Source organism: Oncorhynchus gorbuscha, linkage group LG21 (assembly GCF_021184085.1).
Source record: "Oncorhynchus gorbuscha isolate QuinsamMale2020 ecotype Even-year linkage group LG21, OgorEven_v1.0, whole genome shotgun sequence".
NCBI lineage: Eukaryota > Metazoa > Chordata > Actinopteri > Salmoniformes > Salmonidae > Oncorhynchus > Oncorhynchus gorbuscha.
The window spans coordinates 53226999-53245508 of NC_060193.1; the positions used below are offsets into that span (position 1 = coordinate 53226999).

The window sequence follows — 18510 nt, forward strand, 5'->3', positions numbered from 1 at the left end:
TGTGATGCTGTATGTTAAAACAGTGTTGTTTGTGTTTGTATTGTTGTATGTTAAAACAGTGTTAACTGTGTTTGTGATGCTGTATGTTAAAACAGTGTTAACTGTGTTTGTATTGTTGTATGTTAAAACAGTGTTAACTGTGTTTGTGATGGTGTATGTTAAAACAGTGTTAACTGTGTTTGTGATGCTGTATGTTAAAACAGTGTTGTTTGTGTTTGTGATGGTGTATGTTAAAACAGTGTTAACTGTGTTTGTGATGCTGTATGTTAAAACAGTGTTGTTTGTGTTTGTGATGGTGTATGTTAAAACAGTGTTAACTGTGTTTGTGATGCTGTATGTTAAAACAGTGTTAACTGTGTTTGTGATGCTGTATGTTAAAACAGTGTTAACTGTGTTTGTGATGCTGTATGTTAAAACAGTGTTAACTGTGTTTGTGATGCTGTATGTTAAAACAGTGTTAACTGTGTTTGTGATGCTGTATGTTAAAACAGTGTTAACTGTGTTTGTGATGCTGTATGTTAAAACAGTGTTAACTGTGTTTGTGATGCTGTATGTTAAAACAGTGTTAACTGTGTTTGTGATGCTGTATGTTAAAACAGTGTTAACTGTGTTTGTGATGCTGTATGTTAAAACAGTGTTAACTGTGTTTGTGATGCTGTATGTTAAAACAGTGTTAACTGTGTTTGTGATGCTGTATGTTAAAACAGTGTTAACTGTGTTTGTGATGCTGTATGTTAAAATATGTTTGTGTGAACTCGGAGGCACATGAAGGGTGTGTGTGTGTTATCAGGGTGTGTTACCCTCATTAAGATCCTACAGAGGGCTGCTAACCTCATGTCTCTTCACATTACATTACAGCCTGAGACACACACACACACACACACACACACACACACACACACACACACACACACACACACACACACACACACACACACACACACACACACACACACACACACACACACACACACACACACACACACACACACACACACAGCCTAGAAGATCTACGGCTGTCGTAACGCATCACCTGGGTCACACCACATTCTGACGCGGCAACCGTCGCCGTCACTGAGTCACCATAGCAACCATATTGGGTGAAAAATCCTCAAGCAGATAGAGGAAGAGAGACCATGCTTTGCTTTGCAGGCAGGCTGTCAGAGAGTGGAGAACAGTATGACACAGTATGAGGCTGCGAGCTGTTGTCATGGTGCGTTCAAGACAACTGGGATCTCTGAAAAGAAACAAACTCAGATTGGGAAAAATCGTGATGTTCGTGATCTTCAGATCAGAGCTGTCGGGGCTCTAGGATGATGCCGAAGTTTCTGACTTGTAATTCCGAGTTGGATGATCTTTCCAAATGATTTTTTCCATTCAGAGCTCACCAAAATTGGACGTTGGAGGTCGGAGATTTGCTAGTTCCGAGTTGTCGAGTGCCCCATCAGTCCACGTAACCGACCTAGTATCTAACCCGGTTAACTACCAGGGTATCCTATACTCAGTCCTATACACCCCCAAGGTGCACATTTTGGGTTTTGCCCTAACACTACACAGCTGATTCAAATAACCAGCTCATCATCAAGCTTTGACTATTTGAATCAGCTGTGTAGTGCTGGGACAAAAAACAAAAAGTGCGCTCATGGGGGGCCCCAGGACTGGGTTTGGGAAACCTTGATCTATACCATGCAAGACCATGTCAGCCCACTAAGCAAAATCCTAGGTGCTCAATATAGGAGCCAACAGTAGTCTTCAGGTCATCTTTCTGTCATTTCATACACATTATGAAAGGAAATATCACACAAGAGGCAGATTCTTAAATGTTGTTTTTATTAGGAAAATCCTTTTGCAGATTCGATATGATAATTTCTTCATATACATATCTTATACCTTATAGTTAGGATGCATTGCCACAGTACATTATAGTAGGAAGACTATTGCTAGAATAAATAGCTAGAATAATTATTATAATAATTATATTAAAAATAAAATAATAAAATGTCTATACATGATCATTATGTTAAAAAAAGGTCCAAACAAAAAACATGTTTACAAAAACAATAAGAGATTAAAAACAGTTACACTTTTCAAACCAAAGCCATTATTAATGCAGAAGAATTATAATAATAAAATAGAAATATGTTAATTTCACAGTTTGCGTCCTTATTGGTTCTCATGCTGGCTGGGAGGAACACTTATTGGGGCCATGCAGGGAGGGAAGGACAGAGATGGAGGTTAGTAGAACTACACTACCCAGAAGTCATTGCACCCCTCAGAGGCCCGGTCCAGAAACAACTTTGAGGCACTTCCACGTTTTGTGTTTGGCAGAGGAGACAAGTGTAAACAATATGGAGGAAGTTCCCCAAAGCCTAATAGTTAACCCTGTCCCCTATCCAGTCCCTTCAGATATTTGAAATGCTAGGGGCAAGGAGTTGTTTCTGGGCTGATAGTATGATCTGGGGTGATGCAAAAATTCCAAACTGTGTCCTTGGTAGGCTTGAGTTTATAGAACATGTTTCTGATTAACTACACTCAATGAACTACTCTTCCCATAGTCCTTTGTGCCACTTCTCTTCTGCAACCCTCTTTCCAGCTACATGACTTTCTGATAACACACATCAGTGAAAGGCTGTAGGGGATTTTTCAGGTAGAAACTACGTAGAACAGACACAACTATCTGGCTTGTATAAGCTATTCTAGAATCATATCAGCTCTGTTCTGTGTGTTTCGATTTTGGTTTTTATTCAGCCATACAGCAGCCTGTTTGTCCATTCCTGAGTCATTATAGGAATGCTCTCTGAACCCATTCCTAAAATCAGACTTTCACGTAAATCATGTTATTGATATATTTGTGAGGAAAGTCTAGTTTTGTGTGTGGATCTCAAGACAGGATCCAGCACTCTAAACCACACACACGCCAAAAAAGAAACCCTCTCATTGGTTCATTTCTGGAGGACTCTGCCCATTTGGGCTTTGGCCAATCCCCCAGGTGTTCAACCAATGAGGTGAGAGATTTTCCTCAGGGCCCACCCCTTCTCTGATTATAATAATGTTCTGTGGAATCACAGTTGGCAGCTCTATCTTTTCACTCCTAAGAGAACCACACTACCCACAATCCTATGAAGAGGGCAAAGGGGGCCATGATGTCACCATTCCCTAACGTTCCTAAATCCTCTATAGACTCTATATCCACCTCCAGCTATATAACTCTAATAGCTATTTACAGCTATATACAGATGTGGAGTGAAGGGGAGTGGTAAAACTAATAGGAAGAGTACAACAGACAGGGTTACAGGGTGACACAGCAGTGCAGTAAAAGAGACAATGTGCAAACCTCACGACACCTTGCTCCCTATGTAGTGCACTACTTTTGACCAGAATCACATCAGGGGATAGGGTGTCGCATGAGACACGCAGATAATGAGGTTTCTGTGGCATAGAGGACTGCTCTCTGTCTGCTTGGTATGCCTGTGTATTTATGTGTGTGTGTACTGTGTACAGTACGTGTGTGTGTTTGTGTGTGCATGAGCCTCAGCAGTCTGACTCATGCAGAACGCGTGGGTCATCTCCACAGGGAACCTCTGACAGACACTACATAAAACCGCATTAACACACACACTGAATATTGTGGGAGGATGGGGTAAAGGTGTCTGTGCTGATTCAAACTAACACTGTTGAGTGCACTGTATACACACACACACACACACACACACACACACACACACACACACACACACACACACACACACACACACACACACACACACACACACACACACACACACACACACACACACACACACACACACACACACACACACACACACACACGCACGCACGCACGCACGCACGCACGCACACACACACACACACACACACACGCACACACGCACACACACACACAACATACTAGTTTAATACTATTTGATGTAGAACGTTCCACATAATTAACTCAAATGTGGGTCAATCTGATCTGAATAATAGATGACTGTATACTGTATAGGTCTAGTGTAATACTGCACTAGAACACTGTTTTCTAATCAGATCCAGGACCTTTTCCTGAGCATGTGATCTGAGCAGGAACAACCCTGAGCCTTAGCTATAGCCTACAACTGGGGAGCAGTGTTTTCCTGGTCAGGGCATGAGGTCAGGAAAACATTTGGGCCATAGGTATAACACAGCACATAGCAACACAAGGTACCTTCTCAATACCCTATTACACAGTGGCCACCGGGGATGGGGACCTTTCTCTTTCTAATTCAGTCTATTCAATTTGACCATTGTTTTTCAATGACAGATTTTTCCTTTCATGAACAGAATTTCAATGAATATTCTGAATTGAAAATGAACTCCAATCCCTGGTTGAAACTCGAATCAATTCCGAGAGATATGAAGGGGTGTTTTCTACTTCTTTGGGTCCAACGGTGTTATTCCAGAAAGACAGTTTAGATCCTGGTTCCCTCACATAGTGTGTAGTACCCTATATAGTGAATTACTAGTGAAGTACTTTAGATCAGAGCATAAAGAAAGGTAGTGCACTATATAGGGAATAGGGTGCCATTTGGGATGCCAGCTTAACCTTTCTGTCTGTTTCGTTACAATACCGTGCTATATAACCAACCCACAGCCTTATGGTGACCTTAACACACGTTTAAATACTGTACACATTACAAGTCACCTGGAATAATAACTACAGGAGAGCTGCTCCCTCCTTCCTCCACCTCTGTCCAAAATATATTGACAGTTATTTATTCTGCAAGATAACGGAACATGGTAAAACAAAAACACAACGTCAATCAAATGATTGTGCTTTTAGCTCTCCTGTATAGTAAGAAGTAGGATGACTTTGTCCATAAATGCTGATCTAAGATCAGTTTTGCATTCCCCCCTAATGGTTAGTTATGATTTGAGGAGTAAGCTGATCCTAGATCTGCAGGTTAGGGGCAACTTCCACCTGGAGTATATATTATGTACTTTGACAAACAACCTTATTGCTTTACATAAACCAATAGAGGTGTTTGGGACAATAATATAATGACATTTACATAATAATATCACTCCTTTTTCATGTACATACTATGTAGGTATACACTTGGTGAATGACCACTGGTCTCCAAAAAGCGTGGTGTGAGTGCATTTATATTTGTGTGTGTGTGTGACATTAAGTGCAATGTGATGGTATTTGCATGGCATAAAACTAATCGAGTGTCTTCCCTCCGTCGAGTAGAGTCGTCACTCCATCCTCTCTGTGCTTCTGTGTACGAAGATGATTCAGCTGCTTGGCATGGGAAACACAAGGCCAACAGAAAGGCTCCTCACATGAAACAACAAGGGCCAAAGCCAACTGACGCAAACATTCCCAACGACATCATCCGCAGTATTCCCAGTCCAAATCCCACAACAAACTTTTCTAATACCTCTTCACATGTTCCAAGTCCACTCCATCATCCATCCAACCAAAGTCCAACTACCAAGTGTCCCAGGCAGACTTCTTAACATTTCAGTCCAACTACCAAGTGTCCCAGGTAGACTTCTTAACATTTCAGTCCAACTACCAAGTGTCCCAGGCAGACTTCTTAACATTTCAGTCCAACTACCAAGTGTCCCAGGCAGACTTCTTAACATTTCAGTCCAACTACCAAGTGTCCCAGGCAGACTTCTTAACATTTCAGTCCAACTACCAAGTGTCCCAGGCAGACTTCTTAACATTTCAGTCCAACTACCAAGTGTCCCAGGCAGACTTCTTAACATTTCAGTCCAACTACCAAGTGTCCCAAGTAGACTTCTTAACATTTCAGTCCAACTACCAAGTGTCCCAAGTAGACTTCTTAACATTTCAGTCCAACTACCAAGTGTCCCAAGTAGACTTCTTAACATTTCAGTCCAACTACCAAGTGTCCCAGGCAGACTTCTTAACATTTCAGTCCAACTACCAAGTGTCCCAGGCAGACTTCTTAACATTTCAGTCCAACTACCAAGTGTCCCAGGCAGACTTCTTAACATTTCAGTCCAACTACCAAGTGTCCCAGGCAGACTTCTTAACATTTCAGTCCAACTACCAAGTGTCCCAAGTAGACTTCTTAACATTTCAGTCCAACTACCAAGTGTCCCAAGTAGACTTCTTAACATTTCAGTCCAACTACCAAGTGTCCCAGGCAGACTTCTTAACATTTCAGTCCAACTACCAAGTGTCCCAGGCAGACTTCTTAACATTTCAGTCCAACTACCAAGTGTCCCAGGTAGACTTCTTAACATTTCAGTCCAACTACCAAGTGTCCCAGGCAGACTTCTTAACATTTCAGTCCAACTACCAAGTGTCCCAGGCAGACTTCTTAACATTTCAGTCCAACTACCAAGTGTCCCAGGCAGACTTCTTAACATTTCAGTCCAACTACCAAGTGTCCCAGGCAGACTTCTTAACATTTCAGTCCAACTACCAAGTGTCCCAGGCAGACTTCTTAACATTTCAGTCCAACTACCAAGTGTCCCAAGTAGACTTCTTAACATTTCAGTCCAACTACCAAGTGTCCCAGGCAGACTTCTTAACATTTCAGTCCAACTACCAAGTGTCCCAGGCAGACTTCTTAACATTTCAGTCCAACTACCACATCTTTCTTTCCCAGGTTCTCTTTCCTCGGATTCCAAGTCAGACGTGAACCACTGCCCTTCCCTTGTTTGTCACTGAGCTAAAGTCTTAGAGGGATTGTTGATGTCACAAGTTCAACGTTTCTCCAGTTCAAGTAATGATTTAGAAGCCATTTTGAACGAGGAGTTAAGAGGATTCTCCATTTTGCATGATGACAGAGACGGTTAGGGGGTATACTGTCTGTGTCTTTCAGAGGTGCTGGGGAGGGAGGCCAGGTATACATAGGATATGTACATTATGTTGGAGTGTCCCTAGTGTAACATCTAGTGACCTCGCCAAGAGGTTGGGACCTCACAGCGTAATGGCTGTGTTGGACTGATGCTGACAGATGCAGGGTTGCGGGTTCGAGTCGTGTTCAGACTACCCCCCCTAATCTTTTCACTACAGTGGGACTGTATGGAGGGTTAGGACCCTGGTCAGGCAGACAGGAGATGAGAGAGGAGGATAGGGAGACGGAGAGGTATAGAACCCACCAGTGGTCCTGAGGTCTCTTCACTCTCTTCTCTTTCTCTCCCTCTCCCATTCCTTCTCTTCTATCCTCACACTTTCTGTCTTCCTTGTTCCCTTCCTTCCTTCCTTCCTTCCTTCCTTCCTTCCTCCCTCCCTCTCTCTCCTCTTCTCTACATGACACTACATTTCCCCTTCAGTCTCTCAGCTCTGGACTGTTTTCCGGACCGTTTCCCGTCGATATTGAGACTCATGTTTCTCTTCTTGTCCAAGTTGAGCAGCTCCTGGAACAGCTCGGTCACGTTGTGGTTGGTCTTAGCTGACGTCTCCATGAACGCACACTTCCACGTGGTCGCCTTGAAGACCACACAGTAGGATTATTAATAGGATTCATTTGATTATTGTTATTAACAGGAGAAAGTAGAAAGGGAATTTGCTTTACAGTAATCGGCCCGACAATACCAGACCTGGGTAAAATACACAGATCAACTACTTTGAGATGGTTCAGTAGAACTACATAATGTGCATTATGGAGTTCTACTGAACCCAGGTCAGATGTATTCTTTTTTAACATTTCAGATGTTTAACGTTACAGACCTGTGCCTCTCCATCTTTAGTCTCCACCTCTCTCTGGGTCTCATCACTCTTGTTGCCCACCAACATGATGGGGATGGCCTCTATGTTCCCCTTTATGGCTATCACCTGGAGAACACAAGGAGAGATTACAACACACTGTCTCACACACACACACACACACACACACACACACACACACACACACACACACACACACACACACACACACACACACACACACACACACACACACACACACACACACACACACACACACACACACACACACACACACACACACACACACACACACACACACCTACCTGTTGGTAGATCGGCTTGAGTTCCTCCAGTGACTGTTTGCTGGTTACAGAGTAGACCAGTATGAAGGCATGTCCTTTAGATATGGACAGCCTCTGCATGGCAGGGAACTGGTGACTGCCTGTTGTATCAGTTATCTGGAGCGTACACACACTCTTATCACAGCTGATCACCTGCAGACACACACAAACATACACCCACAATTAGTATCATTAGGATAATACATGATCATTCATTGAAAAACAACATTGCTTATACTCAATGCTCTTTTGATCACTAAGTTGTATCATTTGACTTGGTGCATCAGATCAGTGGATAAAATAGCCCTCTGGACACACTATATATGGTCATTATGTCTATACATCAGATAAAGCAGTTGGCCTACTGCCCATCCCTGATTACCTGTCAGTGCATCGTTTTGTCTGAAACGGCACCCTATTCTCTGAAGTGCACTATGTTCAGGCCATGGTCAAAGTAGTGGACTAAAGAGGGATTAGGGTGTTCCAGATGCAGCCTCGGTCTTCCTTCCTCTCCTCCTCCTCTCCCTGTCTCACCTGTCGATAGGTGTCCTCCACAGTGGGAATATAGGTGTCCCTGTCTCACCTGTCGATAGGTGTCCTCCACAGTGGGAATATAGGTGTCCCTGAAGGTGCCTTTAACAAAGCGTAGGACCAGGGAGCTCTTCCCCACTCCCCCCGCTCCAAACACCACCACCCTGTAGTCATTACTCTGCTCAGGCATGCTGCCCCCTACTGCCTGGGCACAGGTATTAAAACGAGAGAGAGAGAAGAGAGAGAGAGAGTTAAGTACTGCATGTACTGACTCCAGGTAGAGACAGACACATGTACTGACCCCAGGTAGAGACAGACACATGTACTGACCCCAGGTAGAGACAGAAACATGTACTGACCCCAGGTAGAGACAGACACATGTACTGACCCCAGGTAGAGACAGACACATGTACTGACTCCAGGTAGAGACAGACACATGTACTGACCCCAGGTAGAGACAGACACATGTACTGACTCCAGGTAGAGACAGACACATGTACTGACTCCAGGTAGAGACAGACACATGTACTGACCCCAGGTAGAGACAGAAACATGTACTGACCCCAGGTAGAGACAGACACATGTACTGACCCCAGGTAGAGACAGACACATGTACTGACTCCAGGTAGAGACAGACACATGTACTGACCCCAGGTAGAGACAGACACATGTACTGACTCCAGGTAGAGACAGACACATGTACTGACCCCAGGTAGAGACAGACACATGTACTGACCCCAGGTAGAGACAGACACATGTACTGACCCCAGGTAGAGACAGACACATGTACTGACCCCAGGTAGAGACAGACACATGTACAGACCCCAGGTAGAGACAGACACATGTACTGACTCCAGGTAGAGACAGACACATGTACTGACCCCAGGTAGAGACAGACACATGTACTGACCCCAGGTAGAGACAGACACGTGTACTGACCCCAGGTAGAGACAGACACATGTACTGACCCCAGGTAGAGACAGACACATGTACTGACCCCAGGTAGAGACAGACACGTGTACTGACCCCAGGTAGAGACAGACACATGTACTGACCCCAGGTAGAGACAGACACGTGTACTGACCCCAGGTAGAGACAGACACATGTACTGACCCCAGGTAGAGACAGACACATGTACTGACCCCAGGTAGAGACAGACACATGTACTGACCCCAGGTAGAGACAGACACATGTACTGACCCCAGGTAGAGACAGACACGTGTACTGACAAGGGGGTATCCCTGATGAAACAAAAGCTTTGAACTACCGTTAACTCACCACAACTCATCGTTCTGTATTTGAACCTATTCCTCAAATACTATTCTGCATTCTTGGCAGTATGTGTGTGTGTGTGTGTGTGTGTGTGTGTGTGTGTGTGTGTGTGTGTGTGTGTGTGTGTGTGTGTGTGTGTGTGTGTGTGTGTGTGTGTGTGTGTGTGTGTGTGTGTGTGTGTGTGTGTGTGTGTGTGTGTGTGTGTGTGTGTGTGTGTGTGTGTGTGTGTGTGCGTGCGTGTTATTGAACAGCTCTGGGGCTAAAACCTGTTATAAGGACCTCTAACACCAAATGACAACACTGGAATTACAATCCCACTTCAATCTAGAACAACACCACTAGGTGCAGACATACTAATATTTATGGACCAATGTGGGAATTTCAGTCTAAAGGTGCCCGTGCGCGCACACACACACACACACATACACACTTCCGTCCTTGACAAGAGGGCACAGAGATTGATGACACTCTTACCAAATGGGACTGTCTCACTCGGACCATCTTTCTTTCCTCCCCTTCTCTGATGATTAGAGATGGAAGGGTAGAGTGCTTTAATGAATGAATAGTGTAAATGCATCTGGACCAGCCTGGACCAGCCCAGCCAACTCTACATTAGGAGATCACTTTGGCACAGACCAATACTCCTTTACTCAGCATTTGTCTCTCTCTTCTCCTCATCTCTCCTCTCATCTTCTCCCGTGTGTGTGCCTGACAGTCTCAGTGGTTAGCTTCCCGAGAGACTGACTGTCTGTCTGTCGCACACACACCTGTCAACTTTTTGTGTATGTGCAAGTCGCCCCTATGAATGAATGCCTCACCCACTCACTCACTCACACACACTCACACTCACACTCACACACACTCACTCACACTCACACACACTCACACTCACTCACTCACACGCACAATTCCATACAGATGTATAGAATGGAACCAAACTCTGACTGGGTTTCTCCTGTTCACATCTAGTCACACACTGCTTCAATGCTTCATCTGTTCTCTCTGTGGGTGTGCATGCATGCGCGTGTCCGTGCATGGGTGTGATGGAGAGTGATGCAAACAGAGGAAATGAGCATTAAAATCTTGGTGTCCCGCATATATATTTCACATTAGAAAGCTTTGTTTGTAGAACATTTAAAACCACTTCTTAACCTGTCTTCATTCCAGTTCTAGACAACAATCCCTTCATTCCATCAATTCAACAGATTTCTCCGACATTAAGATGGGCTTAGTGTGCGTGTGTGTATGTATATGCAGTGAGGCAAAAAAAGTATTTAGTCAGCCACCAATTGTGCAAGTTCCCCCACTTAAAAAGATGAGAGAGGCCTGTAGGTACACTTCAACTATGACAGACAAAATGAGGAAAACAAATCCAGAAAATCACATTGTAGGATTTTTAATGAATTTCTTTGCAAATTATGGTGGAAAATAAGTATTTGGTCACCTACAAACAAGCAATATTTCTGGCTCTCACAGACCTGTAACTTCTTTAAGAGGCTCCTCTGTCCTCCACTCGTTACCTGTATTAATTGCACCTGTTTGAACTTGTTATCAGTATAAAAGACACCTGTCCACAACCTCAAACAGTCACACTCCAAACTCCACTATGGCCAAGACCAAAGAGCAGTCAAAGGACACCAGAAACAAAATTGTAGACCTGCACCAGGCTGGGAAGACTGAATCTGCAATAGGTAAGCAGCTTGGTTTGAAGAAATCAACTGTGGGAGCAATTATTAGGAAATGGAAGACATACAAGACCACTGGTAATTTACATTTACATTTAAGTCATTTACCAGACGCTCTTATCCAGAGCGACTTACAAATTGTAATCTCCCTCGATCTGGGGCTCCACGCAAGATCTCACCCCGTGGAGTCAAAATGATCACAAGAATGGTGAGCAAAAATCCCAGAACCACACGGGGGGACCTAGTGAATGAAATGCAGAGAGCTGGGACCAAAGTAACAAAGCTTACCATGAGTAACACACTACACCGCCAGGGACTCAAATCCTGCAGTGCCAGACGTGTTCCCCTGCTTAAGCCAGTATATGTCCAGGCCCATCTGAAGTTTGCTAGAGAGAATTTGGATGATCCAGAAGAAGATTGGGACAATGTCATATGGTCAGATGAAACCAAAATATAACTTTTTGGTAAAAACTCAACTCGTCGTGTTTGGAGGACAAAGAATGCTGAGTTGCATCCAAAGAACACCATACCTACTGTGAAGCATGGGGGTGGAAACATCATGCTTTGGGGCTGTTTTTCTGCAAAGGGACCAGGACGACTGATCCGTGTAAAGGAAAGAATGAATAGGGCCATGTATCGTGAGATTTTGAGTGAAAACCTCCTTCCATCAGCAAGGGCATTGAAGATGAAACGTGGCGGGGTCTTTCACCATGACAATGATTCCAAACACACCGCCCGGCCAACGAAGGAGTGGCTGCGTAAGAAGCATTTCAAGGTCCTGGAGTGGCCTAGCCAGTCTCCAGATCTCAACCCCATAGAAAATCTTTGGAGGGAGTTGAAAGTCTGTGTTGCCCAGCAACAGCCCCAAAACATCACTGGTCTAGAGGAGATCTGCATGGAGGAATGGGCCAAAATACCAACAACAGTGTGTGAAAACCTTGTGAAGACTTACAGAAAACGTTTGACCTCTGTCATTGCCAACAAAGGGTATATAACAAAGTATTCAGATAAACTTTTGTTATTGACCAAATACTTATTTTCCACCATAATTTGCAAATAAATTCATTAAAAATACTACAATGTGTTTTTCTGGATTTTTTCTTTCCATTTTGTCTGTCATAGTTGAAGTGAACCTATGATGAGAATTACAGGCCTCTCTCATCTGTTTAAGTGGGAAAACTTGCACAATTGGTGGCTGACTAAATACTTTTTTTGCCCGACTGTAAGCGTGTTTATGCATGTGTGTGTGTTACAGATTGCTCTACAGGGGTCTAGGCTTAGCAGCTAATCATTGAGCTTAACCTCTCTGTTTTCTGGACTGTCTGCATTGACCCAATTCCCAGGTCTTAACTTAGCAGCATGCCTCCTTCACACACACAACACACACACACACACACACACACACAGTGTAGGATAGTAGACTATGCTGATCCTGACATACACAATCCATGCTCCTGCTGGTCAGTATCTGGGGGACATGCAGGAGAGACGCAGACAGACAGACAGCAGGAGAGGAGTGGACAGACAGATCTCAGGAGAGGAGCAGACAGACAGACAGCAAGAGAGGAACAGAGACAGCACTTCAACCAGTGTGAGCCGAGGTGCAGCCAAAAATCACATGAACATTGAAGGAAATAGGTGCCACTCATAAAAACGTGTTTATTATCCTTTCAGGGCACTCATGTGCCATTCTTAGAAAGGACATCAGAAACTCAGGCCCTTGCTGGTCACCATATCCCCGTGCTAGAAAGGACATCAGAAACTCAGGCCCTGCTGGTCACCATATCCCCGTGCTAGAAAGGACATCAGAAACTCAGGCCCTTGCTGGTCACCATATCCCCGTGCTAGAAAGGACATCAGAAACTCAGGCCCTTGCTGGTCACCATATCCCCGTGCTAGAAAGGACATCAGAAACTCAGGCCCTTGCTGGTCACCATATCCCCGTGCTAGAAAGGACAGTAGTAAGGACAATTACTAACCCTAACTCTGATGTGTCCACTCATCATAGCTCAGTCCACAAACGGTTATGATGCAACCATAACATGGGCATGGAAGATGACACACACATTTCCTCCAACACCCACCTACACACACGCAGCCATGGTCCAATCTCTCTTTACTACCATCTGCTACACTACAAAGCTTAATCACTGGAATTACTGTCATCCCTCCCCCTCTCCTCCTTTCTCCCTCCTACTATGAACCCAAACAAACACAAGGACCGGAAACAAACAAACAAACAAACAAACACACACACACTCTCTTCCTCTCTCTTACAGCAAGGATAGTCATGGAAGAAAGCCTGCCATAAACAGCACACATAACGTTAATCCGGCAAGCATACACTGTCCAGATGGACCCCCTGAAAATATGAAGCGATTAAAAATGGTTTAGCATAGGCCTACTGTTAGTCAGACTGTGAGTCACGTTGCCATCATGTTGGTGGAATGTAGCCTACTGTGTGTGTGTGTGTGTGTGTGTGTGTGTGTGTGTGTGTGTGTGTGTGTGTGTGTGTGTGTGTGTGTGTGTGTGTGTGTGTGTGTGTGTGTGTGTGTGTGTGTGTGTGTGTGTGTGTGTGTGTGTGTGTGTGTGTGTGTGTGTAATAATGCATGTCCACCGCGGGCTTGCAACAGGGTATGCTATAGGGAAAGTAAGAGTTAAAAACGACCTCGTTTGTTGTCAGTGGGTCTAGAATACGACATCACAGGCTAACCTACTCTGCCCCCTTCATTCATAAAATACCACAGGAAGAAGAAACGCCATCTCGCTTTGGTGGCATAATTTCACAGGCGCATCACATCCTCCAAATCCTCAAAACGAGACATGTTAGATCCCTGCATAGAATACTCTCTCCCTCTCGCGCATTCCTGACGATAATTCACACAGTTTATGACGCAGTAACAGCAACATACATGTACAGATGAATTTTAACATATGGTAGAAATAACATGAACGGTTTGCAATCAAGAAATTGCTGCCCCATATTTACCAAGGCAAGAATCGCGTGCGTAACCGTCCAAGAGAGGCAACGCCACACAATATCAACATTCTCTTACTGACATAGACTAACGGATTTGTCAAAAGATGGATCTGGTTAAGTGTTACATACCTGAACTTGATGTGTAGTCCTGTTTTAGTGGCTGTCGTCTGACAACACGTTTGTAAGGAAAAACGCTGAGTTTTAAAGCATTTTATACTATTCATGTAGAAATCTCATGTCGTCCGCGAATTCACAGCCCGTGTTCTCTCTCTCACTATCTCTCTCGTTGTTGATGCTATATTTATCTCGTTCTCTCTCTCTACTTGATATTCCCATACACTACAGTTCTAGTGCCACGATGTATTTCTTCCCTCCCTCTATCGGTATGTCTCCATCTATACCAGTCTCCATCGATCCCTCTATGGCTTGCGGATCATCGCGTCATCACACAACACTCATACTCACACAGAAACGCACGGATAGACCTAACGTTTTAGCGACTGAAAACGCAGGACCAGGCACGGTTTCGTGAATTACCGAGTTTTTATTTCAGCATATCAAGTGAAGTCATACTTTAGTCAGATTGCCGAATTAACAGCTAAATATGTTTTGGCAGTAAACTGTAGAAAAGGACCCTTCTAGCTGCATCCCAATGTCCCTCCATAGCCGCAGGAAGTAGGGGTGCTGAAGATGCTCTCCACTTATTTATAGCCTGTAGCTTATATTAAACAAAAATGGTCGCTAAGCCTACTGCATGATCAGACCTAACCATAAAGGCATATTGCTTTTTTATTTGCTAAATCAAATCAAATCAAATTTTATTTGTCACATACACATGGTTAGCAGATGTTAATGTGAGTGTAGCGAAATGCTTGTGCTTCTAGTTCCGACAATGCAGTGATAACCAACAAGTAATCTAACTAACAATTCCAAAACTACTGTCTTATACACAGTGTAACGGGATAAGGAATATGTACATAAGGATATATGAATGAGTGATGGTACAGAGCAGCATACAGTAGATGGTATCGAGTACAGTATATACATATGAGATGAGTATGTAGACAAAGTAAACAAAGTGGCATAGTTAAAGTGGCTAGTGATACATGTATTACATAAGGATGCAGTCGATGATGTAGAGTACAGTATATACATATGCATATGAGATGAATAATGTAGGGTAAGTAACATTATATAAGGTAGCATTGTTTAAAGTGGCTAGTGATATATTTACATCATTTCCCATCAATTCCCATTATTAAAGTGGCTGGAGTTGGGTCAGTGTCAATGACAGTGTGTTGGCAGCAGCCACTCAATGTTAGTGGTGGCTGTTTAACAGTCTGATGGCCTTGAGATAGAAGCTGTTTTTCAGTCTCTCGGTCCCAGCTTTGATGCACCTGTACTGACCTCGCCTTCTGGATGATAGCGGGGTGAACAGGCAGTGGTTCGGGTGGTTGATGTTCTTGATGTTCTTTATGGCCTTCCTGTAACATCGGGTGGTGTAGGTGTCCTGGAGGGCAGGTAGTTTGCCCCGGTGATGCGTTGTGCAGACCTCACTACCCTCTGGAGAGCCTTACGGTTGAGGGCGGAGCAGTTGCCGTACCAGGCGGTGATACAGCCCGCCAGGATGCTCTCGATTGTGCATCTGTAGAAGTTTGTGAGTGCTTTTGGTGACAAGCCGAATTTCTTCAGCCTCCTGAGGTTGAAGAGGCGCTGCTGCGCCTTCTTCACGACGCTGTCAGTGTGAGTGGACCAATTCAGTTTGTCTGTGATGTGTATGCCGAGGAACTTAAAACTTGCTACCCTCTCCACTACTGTTCCATCGATGTGGATAGGGGGGTGTTCCCTCTGCTGTTTCCTGAAGTCCACAATCATCTCCTTAGTTTTGTTGACGTTGAGTGTGAGGTTATTTTCCTGACACCACACTCCGAGGACCCTCACCTCCTCCCTGTAAGCCGTCTCGTCGTTGTTGGTAATCAAGCCTACCACTGTTGTGTCGTCCGCAAACTTGATGATTGAGTTGGAGGCGTGCGTGGCCACGCAGTCGTGGGTGAACAGGGAGTACAGGAGAGGGCTCATTAACGCACCCTTGTCGGGCCCCCGTGTTGAGGATCAGCGGGGAGGAGATGTTGTTGCCTACCCTCACCACCTGGGGGCGGCCCGTCAGGAAGTCCAGTACCCAGTTGCACAGGGCGGGGTCGAGACCCAGGGTCTCGAGCTTAATGACGAGTTTGGAGGGTACTATGGTGTTGAATGCCGAGCTGTAGTCGATGAACAGCATTCTCACATAGGTATTCCTCTTGTCCAGGTGGGTTAGGGCAGTGTGCAGTGTGGTTGAGATTGCATCGTCTGTGGACCTATTTGGGCGGTAAGCAAATTGGAGTGGGTCTAGGGTGTCAGGTAGGGTGGAGGTGATATGGTCCTTGACTAGTCTCTCAAAGCACTTCATGATGACGGAAGTGAGTGCTACGGGGCGGTAGTCGTTTAGCTCAGTTACCTTAGCTTTCTTGGGAACAGGAACAATGGTGGCCCTCTTGAAGCATGTGGAAACAGCAGACTGGTATAGGGATTGATTGAATATGTCCATAAACACACCGGCCAGCTGGTCTGCGCATGCTCTGAGGGCGCGGCTGGGGATGCCGTCTGGGCCTGCAGCCCTGCGAGGGTTAACACGTTTAAATGTCTTACTCACCTTGGCTGCAGTGAAGGAGAGACAAATTAAAGTCAGCTGTCAGATTTGGGTATCGTTAGTAAAGGCTTTCAGGTGCCAGCTAAAGAGGTTGATGCTTAAACCACAGCCCATTCAACTGTTACCCAATAGTCCTTTGGCGCCAACTGCTTGGGTAGAGTCCAATCATCCACAGCCATACACAAAGTTCAGTAAACTTTTGAAAATGTAGATCCTAGAATGCCATCTTGGCATAATTTTTTTCAAAGAATCACATTCTGAGTGGACATTGGCATGGAGTGTAGAGGTCGACCGATTAATCGGAATGGCCGATTAATTAGGGCCGATTTCAAGTTTTCATAACAATCGAAAATCGGTATTTTTGGACGGCAATTAAAAAAATATATAAAAAAATATTTAACCTTTTTGGGATAGGGGGCAGCATTTTCACTTTTGGATGGATAGCGTGCTATTGGATGAATAGCGATGCTAATATATGCATATTATTATTATTATTTGATAGAAAACACTCTGAAGTTTCTAAAAGTGTTTGAATGATGTTTGTGAGTATAACAGAACTCATATGGCAGGCGAAAACCTGAGACAAATACAACCAGGAAGTGGGACATCTGAGGTTTGTAGCTTTTCAAAGCTTGGCCTACCGAATACACATTGAGATATGGATAAAGTTGCACTTCCTACGGCTTCCACTAGATGTCAACCATCTTTAGAAACTGGTTTGAGGATTCTACTATAAAGGAGGGGCTCATGACACCTCTTTGAGTCAGTGGTCTGGCAGAGAGCCTTGATCTCATGACGCGCGCTCCCGACAGTTACCTCTCGTTCCTGTGCTTTTCTGAAGGCATACTCCGGTTGGAACATTATTGATGTTTTATGTTAAAAACATCATAAAGATCGATTCCATACATCGTTTGACATGTTTCTAAAGGACTGTAACGGAACTTTCCAAGTTTTTGTCTGGATGAAGATGGATTACTGGGCTGAACAAGCTAACAACAAGTGGCTATTTGGACATAAATGATTAAACTTTATGGAACAAATCAGTCATTTATTGTCAAACTGGGAATCCTGGGAGGGCTTTCTGATGAAGATCATCAAAGGTAAGTGAAAATTTAAGGTGTTGTTTCTAACTTTGTTTTGGTTCCAAAATGGTGGATATTCCTCTGGCTGTTTTGGACTCTGAGCGCCGTTCTCAGATTGTTTTTTTCCGTAAAGTTTTTTAAAAATCTGACACAGCGGTTGCATTTTTAGAAGAAGTCTATCTTTAATTCTGTGAATAGCACTTATCTTTTATCAATGCTTATTATGAGTATTTCTACAAAACCACTTGATGTTTTGGAATC

The 18510-nt window shown here is 44.1% G+C and overlaps 1 protein-coding gene across 2 annotated transcripts; it reads right to left on the reverse strand.

Annotated features, from left to right (window-relative positions):
* Positions 1-4733: 4733 nt before the first annotated feature.
* Positions 4734-15127, reverse strand: LOC124008791 (GTP-binding protein Di-Ras1-like). Of its 2 annotated transcripts, none has more exons than XM_046320341.1 (5): positions 14608-15127; positions 8594-8742; positions 7993-8163; positions 7691-7795; positions 4734-7449 (listed from the first exon to the last, which is right to left on the reverse strand). In XM_046320341.1, the coding sequence occupies exons 2-5, from the start codon at positions 8729-8731 to the stop codon at positions 7267-7269; spliced, it is 597 nt and encodes a 198-aa protein (XP_046176297.1). In that variant the 5' UTR covers positions 8732-8742; positions 14608-15127; the 3' UTR covers positions 4734-7266. The 2 variants fall into 2 exon arrangements, with proteins under 2 accessions (XP_046176297.1, XP_046176296.1); XM_046320340.1 differs by having other exon boundaries at positions 8594-8746.
* Between the last annotated feature and the right edge of the window lie 3383 nt (positions 15128-18510).

Coding starts and splice junctions, on each gene's coding strand:
- LOC124008791 (XM_046320341.1), bottom strand. CDS start 8,731: ATGCCTGAGCAGAGTAATGACTACAGGGTGGTGGTGTTTGGAGCGGGG. Junction 8,164..8,593: donor TGGAGGACACCTATCGACAG/GTGAGACAGGGA, acceptor GTGTGTCTGCAG/GTGATCAGCTGTGATAAGAG. Junction 7,450..7,690: donor CTAAAGATGGAGAGGCACAG/GTCTGTAACGTT, acceptor GTGGTCTTCAAG/GCGACCACGTGGAAGTGTGC.